Genomic DNA, 8324 nt, shown 5'->3' on the forward strand with positions numbered 1-8324 from the left:
ATGCTTTTATTTAATCAATCCAATCCCAAATATTATGTCGATTTTAGGCCAAATACTGAAACTTTTGTCACCCTTAACCAAACTTTCATTCCATCTTTGAATATACATATTCGCCTTCATCTAGGAGATGCAAAATTCAGTTTTACCAATGTTGCGAGTCCTGAATCACCACCTTAGTCAATAAAGACCAATTTCCACTCTAAGCAAAATGTAAATTTGAAAGATTAAAAAGATTTTAAAAAATAATATTTGGAATTTGCTATTACAGAAGGACTTGTACCAATCATCTAATTTTCCGAGTGAAGTCAATGAAATCATGGCCAAACGTTTATGTACACAGACAGTTCTAAAGACGGAGACGTGGTTGCACCTGCTGTCTTTACAGGACACATGACCGCCATATTCGGAATTTCGAACTACGTACAACGAAAGCTCATAGCAAAAGCAATTTTCATCATTTTTTGTTAATCTTTCCGCAATGAAAACCTGGCAATCTCTTAAATGTGACAATAGTCTTACACAATCATGCTCTGCTCATATAATCTCGAAAAAGCTTTCTGTAGTGTTATTTAACCAGTCACATTGGTAGCATTAGAAATGAGACAGCAGATAATAAAGACCATACCTGCCTCGAAGTCACCTCGAAACGTTCCACATAGTTACATTAAATAGTATATAGTTGACAAAATACGTAGAATGAAGACTTCATATACTAGCTTCAGAACGTTGAAACAATCTTTGGAGAGTAGCTCCCATTTATCGAAAAAACAAAAAAAACAGAGATGATATATTGTATATGCTCATTGTTTCCACCCTTAACTTTACATTGTCAGAATGGTGCAGTACGTTCTCATACTACACGGTTTCATTTGCCCGACACGTGTGTCTAAAATAGTAACGTGTGTTAGGAACTACTTTGTAAATAAACAATGTTCGTTCATGTAGCAGAAGCTTCTGCTTTTGCTTTATTAGATTTGTTTGTGGACGAGCTAAACAAGCTGTTTCATCCATTGAAAGTGGAGATGCCAGTTGCAGGGAAGTCATTAGCCTTAAAAACACTTGATGGTCGGAAGCAAACCGCTGCGACATTGAGCGGAGTTCACCCAGCGATATCTGTTATTTGCTGAGCTACGAGAATCGTACGGCTGTTCGTTTGGAACTAGGATTATTGGGCAACGCAACAGCATGGAAGGATCTCCGTCACACTGAGAAAGGTGTGTAGTCCAGATATTTTCAACGGGATTTTTTTGGGATCTGGACACAAAACTGCCGGCTGAATACCCTAACGTTTGACAAATGTAGTCAATTGCTCTGGAATTATAATCAAAGCCCTGATAGCCACAAAATGGACGCCATTCTCCATCTATAGCCATCTCCACGAGACCATAACCGGGTGCAGACTCATTGACTAGACGAAATTCATAACCTGAAAAGCAAATAAGCAAATTGTTACAGAAATGTATCTATCTATCTATCTATCTATCTACCTACCTACCTACCTACCTACCTACCTATCTATCTATCTATCCACCTATATATCCATCCATCTACCTATCTATCTATCTATCTATCTATCTATATATATATATATATATATATATATATATATATATATATATATATATATATATATATATATATATATCTCAGATAAAGATATAATTTAATTATGAACATTATTCTTTCTTCGTCGAATCTTTGTATCTTCTTATATGTTCATTATTTATCTCTATATTTCTCATATCAAGCTTAGCTTATTTAACACGTTCTCTTCCTGCAGAATCAGTACATTGTTAGTGTTGTTTGTTTGAATATAGTTTCGAGGAGGAGATTGCTTCACCATGTGATCCTTGTTTGGGTCTCCTTTCAAAGCGAAAAGCAGAGTGTCTGGAAAGATATTCACAGGACAACGATGTTTTTCTTTTAAAACAATTAGAAAGTGGATGACTGAAGAAGGATAACGGCATTATCATTAGCTTTTGCTGACCTTACCTTCCATGATGCTTTATATGGAGAATGTACAATATACAAAATTTTGACTAATTTATCTTTCTCTCTCCTGCTCTCCTGCTATCTCTACATTTGAATCTATTGCTAAATTTCTTAATTGTGATTTGTGAAGTCTGATATTCTTGGTTGATGGGTTGCACTTCTAAAACATCACTGGCTGTATCACGATGTGGAAATACGAGTTAAGTGCCTATCGCTGGTACACACCACGTCTGCAGACAAGGACTGTATTGTGAGTTTGTGAAGCGCGATACCCTTAGATTATGAGTTTAGTTCTGTACCAAATGAACCACCGAGGCTCTGGCATATACCTAAAGTTTTCATGCGTACAGTCATTTAGTATCATGTTGTGAACATGGATATGCCCTGAGACAGGACATATACGAGTTAGCGAACGCCTGTCCCAATCCATATTGTTCGAATATTGATTATACATGTTTAAAATAAGCTATCTGACAGACAATTTAACAAGCTAATGATATGACAACATAATGATCTACATGCTACCCATGGTCAAAATCTCCACAGCGCTGCAATATGCAATGACTAGAAAACCGTGAATTGAACATTTCAATTATTCACTACTTGGCTTTATAATGCTGTGAAGAGGAACAGGTAGTTGCGCAATTCAAAAAAATTAACAAACAACAAAACAAATAAAAACGAAGAATAAAAAATAAAATAAAAAAGAAACATTGACTGGATTGGAGCAAAACCAATGTGCACGTTAGATAAGAACTTGATATGCTTAAACGACCATCGTTTCAATTTACTCTTGATCTTTCGTAGATATGCAGATGCATAAGTGGACTGGATGGATCGGTGGGAAAGGTAATTATATCTCACACTTGAGCTAGGTGTTTGTTTTCTACGTCAAATATTTGCATACTAAGGGGGGTGGGGGTGCTATTCATCTTTGTGCTTCTCTTTCGGTAATTGTGTCTCTCAGATTTGCAAAGTATCTCAAAATGTCTTCATGAAGCTTAATCCTTACATCCCTATACGCAGAATTCTTGTCTCATATAATTTAATGGACATAATGGACGCCACTAAAGTCATACAGTCTTATATTTATCCTAAATTAGTTTTTTTTTAAAATATTAATTTGATTTTGATAACAGTCAAAGGATCTCCTCGAATTTGAGACATTTTCCAAATCCTTCCTTTCTTTTCAAGGCACATAATCCTCTATATCCTTTGTATCACCTCTTTTTGTGACTTGACATATATTATCACACTAAAAGGGATATATATATATATATATATATATATATATATATATATATATATATATATATATATATATAACATGTACCGTACCTGAGTTATTGTAACAGTGTGCAGCAGCATAGCTGTAGACGTCGCAGTCAGAAACATTTCCTCCAATCAAATTGCTGCAATCATGTATCGTCTTTTCTGTTCCCGTGCATCCGAGACTGAAGACAAGAGGACGAAGTCCGTTATCAAACTCGCGTATCAGTAAGTAGGCGAAGCCACCTTTGTAGCCCAGCTCTCGGCACAGTACCATAGCGTCTGCGTCATTGAAATGGTTTGGACAAATATATCCCCAGGTATTCCGTAATTTAATCTCTACCATTCCATACTTCCCATGTGCTAGCCTGAGAGAATATTCTGCAAAAAGGAAAATAGTTTGACAGTCTTTGCTTATTACATTCTTTGTATAAACTATCAAGCATCAGAAAAAAAACTAGCCAAAATGTGAGAATTAAAGAGCGGTTACGAAGAGATTTTTTTAAAGTGTTGTGTATATATATCACATTTTACAGCACTAGCCATATTGCATGAGCATGTAAACTTGCACTTTTATTTATTTTCTGTTAGTTCTACATCAGTTAGCACAAAATGAGTTTTGATACACCCCCACCCCTGACCCTAAATCCACAACGTTGTACTGTGAACTTAGAAACATAAAAGGCAATATTGCGTTTAGCAGCCTCAACACGATTACAATCATTTTGTTTACAGAAAATGTGTTGTCTTCATATCTTACATACATTTGTGTGCTACATTTTCGAATTCAGTTACCTGCAAGATATGCACGTGTTTCTAGAAAACAATGCAAGCAATCTGACGTGACTAAAATTATAAGTTGGTAATTTGCTGTGCTGTAAAGTCCATAAATAAGAGGTGCACCGAGAGATGGGTCTGTTAAGGAAGCCAAAAATAGTGTTTCAGCGCCTTGACCGGTGTTGTCTGTTTCGACTGAGCATTGCTCAACCATAACGGCCACCATGTTCTAGTTTCGACGTTCAGGAAGAAAGAGAGCGACCTTTTGTTCGCCATCTTGCTTCAGTGTATATAGTACAGCCTACGACGGCAGCCCCGTTTTGAACCAACTTGCTTCCATTGAGCCAAGTAAAGGCCTGTGTTATCCTTTGTTCAGACCTTTGACACTACACAACCATAAAGAGGGTTGCCAAAACGGTTGACGAATGATCAAAATGAAAAACGCTTGTGGCCAGAGCTCTGCCTGGAATGATCAGAACAATGTCATTTATCGATTAGCCATCTTGATCATCGTGATAAAGTATAACCACAAGAACCAAGGCTACCCAAAACATAAATCGTAATTCCACTGAGAAAACGTTTCAACCCTCAGTCTTATACCAGCGCTTGGAAAACAAAACTTGTATCGAAAATGTCATGTGAATATAATTTATTGTTATTATATAATCCTTTATTTCAATGGCGGTCCACATTAATGATGTTACACCATGAATGCAAAGATTAAATAAACAAGCAAGCGCATACCAAGTATTTTATTCTCATCGTGGTTCGTTGTAACTGTATGTACTATTTTCTAATTTTCAACTTATAATGACGGTTAGTTATTTATTTCCTGCTTCTTATTGGTTGTTATTATTCCATGTTATGTCAAAATCCTACATTTATTAAAATATAATGTGCTGCACTTATTTTGCCACCTGTTCTTCTACTATCACTAGTAATTAAGATAAGTTAAGAAGATAAGAATTCTTTATTTCAGACTACAAAGTCCATACCTCTAAAATAAAATATAGATATATTAAAACATTGTAAACATAAAAGAACATATCTATCATACCTACAAGTATACAGATATATCTACAACAATTAATTGTGCCATGCATTGTTAAGAATGAAATTAAAAGGCACATTTAAAGAGTAATTTGTTCCATCTACAAATAATATGAGAATTTAAATGAATGTCACAGTTCCAAAGAGATTTCAATATACAGTTCTTACTCTTAGATAGTCTTGTCATCACTGAGAAAACATACTTTCTCATTACTTCATCAAAACTGAATACATTATAATTTACAAACATGCTGGAGGCACTGTATCACCTAGGAAGACCAAATAGAAAACGAAGACTATTATTATAACCAATAACTAGTTTTCTTTTCATAGATTCACTAAAGTTTGTCTACAGAGGAGCACAATACATAGTGCAGCAATAAGATTTGAATAATCTAATTTTGATATTCAATGAACAATTCTTGAATTTACGTAGAAGCATGTTTGTTTGAGTAAACAAAAATCGGTAATGTCTCATCATATCTTCATTATCCGACTGACTGGATTTCAAAATATGACCCAAATACGTATAACTGTTGACATATGTAAGAGCATTGCCATTATGATAAACAGGGGGATGAGATGGTAATTTGAAAGAAGTTGGCTGAAAGACCATGCACACTGATTCTTTTGTATTATAAGTTACATCATTCTCAAATGCGTATCGTTCACATATCTTTAATAATTTCCTTAAACCTGTGATAGAAGGACTTATCAATGACATATCATCAGCAATATTGTAATACCTGTGTCCGTTGTACCTGCTGTATCGTATGTGGACCTTGTATCGGCTGTAGCTGTGGTTGATGGTGACTCACAGTAAACTGATTCATGATGTACCAGCAGCAATATGCCTATAAAATAAAATGTAACCATTCTCTTGATCTGCTTCTCGTTGTACAATTTATTCGTCGTGCCACAGATACTACTTGTATAAAACGCATGGCGGTCCGTTTTATTCTCACAGAAAACTCTTAAGTTTAAATGTACTGTTGTTTATTTCCAAGAATTTCACAGTGTCATATTTTTTTTACCTTGAATAATTATTTTATTACTGATATAAAGACACCACGCCTTGAACCGCGGTTTGTATATTTGTAACTAACATCATGACAGTAGTAAATATTTCTTGAACGTGACAGTTGGAAAGACGCCAAACATTTGTGGTGGGTTTTATTTTCCCCAGCAAAATTTATTACTGGCTGTGTTAATGTTAATTAAGACAGGCGTAGTAAATGTTACCTCTTCGCTGCGCTTTAATCTGATGATTACTACATACTGTTGGATAATACATCAAAATATAGATGAATCAACACGACAGATAGTGACAATGAAACTGATTACACTTAAAAATGACATACAGTAAATAGGCAAGGCTAATGACACAATCTAAAATGTTTTTTAATTATGAAATATGAAAGTCAAGCTTAACAATCTTCAAATTGCAGTATTTTGCCATATTATTGGAAAAAAAACCAAACTGGTAATTTCCTTGCATGACAGTAACTGCACTTACTGCACATTTTGCACGACTTTTACATATCGAGTTTCAGACAGGAAAAGTTATAAGTTGATTTCTCAAATGTAGTCCACGTTTTGTAATTCCTTTATATGATAATAATATTTAAAGTGTTTATGTATCAAAGACTACACTACGGTAAATACTTTCATGATAAATGCGTCAGTCATGACTTCCAGTCTTCAAAAATAATTTTTAGCTTCGTTTAAAGCTTACGGGATTTCTGGAAGCTGCCATTTGGTACACTTATCAATGTTCTGTGAAAAGCGGACTATCAAATTGACCTTTCGGATTTGAGGAGAATGTTCCGCACATTGACTAACGTAACTTTTCTGTAAAATGGAAGAATTTGTTTTTGAAATATATAATGTCGAATGATTGAGGATGTTTAAGTAATTAGTGAATATTGTATGAATATTCAACGAAAGCTTTTCATGTAGCATATTTCATTTTGTTTCGTAGTAATTATAGGCGAGTGAGTGAATAATCAGCAAACTGAAAACCAAAAAATAAATGTAAATGGGCTGGCTGTAAACAAAAATGATGATTTTATTTGGGCGTGGTTGTCTTTATCTAGTCTTCTTGATTTACGCTGCATGGAGAGACCAATGTATGCTATATGTGTTTTACAGAGAGACCAATGTATGCTATATGAGTTTTATAGTGAGAGACCAATGTATGCTATATGAGTTTTATAGAGAGACCAATGTATGTTATACGAGTTTTATAGAGAGACCAATGTATGCTATATGAGTTTTATAGTGAGAGACCAATGTATGCTATATCAGTTTTATAGAGAGACCAATGTATGCTATACGAGTTTTATAGAGAGACCAATGTATGCTATACGAGTTTTACAGAGAGACCAATGTATGCTATATGAGTTTTATAGTGAGAGACCAATGTATGCTATATGAGTTTTATAGAGAGACCAATGTATGCTATACGAGTTTTATAGAGAGACCAATGTATGCTATATGAGTTTTATAGTGAGAGACCAATGTATGCTATATCAGTTTTATAGAGAGACCAATGTATGCTATATGAGTTTATTTGAGTTTTATAGAGAGACCAATGTGTGCTATATGAGTTTTATAGTGATAGACCAATGTATATATCGACGTTTTATAGTGAAAGACTAATGTATAGTTTGTGCGTTTTATAGTGAAATACCAATGTATATATGAACTATGTACGTTTTATAGTGAAGACCAATGTATGCTATGTGAGTTTTATAGTGAGAGACCAATGTATATTATGTGTGCTTTATATTGAAAGAGCAATGTATACGTGTGATATGTGCGTTTTATAGTGAGAGACCAATGTATATGTACGTTTTATAGGGAGAGACCAATGTATGCTACGTGCGTTTAATGGTGAGAGACCAATGCATGCCGTGTGCGTTTTAAAGAACTACCGCCCAGATTCTAATCTCCCATTCATATAAAAAAATCTTACAAAATGTTGTTATATCCCAACTTGTATATCATCTGAATTCAAACAGTCTTTTTAGCAATGTACAATATGCATATCGCCCTTGCCACAGTACTGAAACTACTCTTCTAAAAGTAGTTAATGACATTCTCTCTGCGTTGGATAGCGGAAAGATTACAGTCCTGACCCTCCTTGGTTTGTCTGCAGCATTTGACACAATAGACCATGATAAATTACTTCACCGTCTCCAGTATGTATTTGGCATTCATGATACAGCCTTACT

General features: G+C 34.7%; 1 protein-coding gene across 1 annotated transcript; it reads right to left on the reverse strand.

Moving 5' to 3' along the window:
* Nucleotides 1–936: 936 nt before the first annotated feature.
* LOC149779623 (neurotrypsin-like) lies at nucleotides 937–6057 on the reverse strand. Its single transcript, XM_089940414.1, has 3 exons — nucleotides 5835–6057; nucleotides 3331–3642; nucleotides 937–1426 (listed from the first exon to the last, which is right to left on the reverse strand). The coding sequence occupies exons 1-3, from the start codon at nucleotides 5962–5964 to the stop codon at nucleotides 1050–1052; spliced, it is 819 nt and encodes a 272-aa protein (XP_089796540.1). The 5' UTR covers nucleotides 5965–6057; the 3' UTR covers nucleotides 937–1049.
* Between the last annotated feature and the right edge of the window lie 2267 nt (nucleotides 6058–8324).

The sequence above is a fragment of the Sinohyriopsis cumingii genome, chromosome 17 (assembly GCF_028554795.1).
Source record: "Sinohyriopsis cumingii isolate HCF-2022 chromosome 17, ASM2855479v2, whole genome shotgun sequence".
Classification (NCBI taxonomy): domain Eukaryota; kingdom Metazoa; phylum Mollusca; class Bivalvia; order Unionida; family Unionidae; genus Sinohyriopsis; species Sinohyriopsis cumingii.

Excerpts from the sequence above, each read along its gene's own strand:
- LOC149779623 (XM_089940414.1), bottom strand. The coding sequence starts at position 5,964 with ATGGTTACATTTTATTTTATAGGCATATTGCTGCTGGTACATCATGAA. Across the intron at positions 3,643-5,834 it reads AGCAGGTACAACGGACACAG|AATATTCTCTCAGGCTAGCA; the intron begins GTATTACAATAT and ends TCCTTTTTGCAG. Across the intron at positions 1,427-3,330 it reads ACACTGTTACAATAACTCAG|GTTATGAATTTCGTCTAGTC; the intron begins GTACGGTACATG and ends TTTGCTTTTCAG.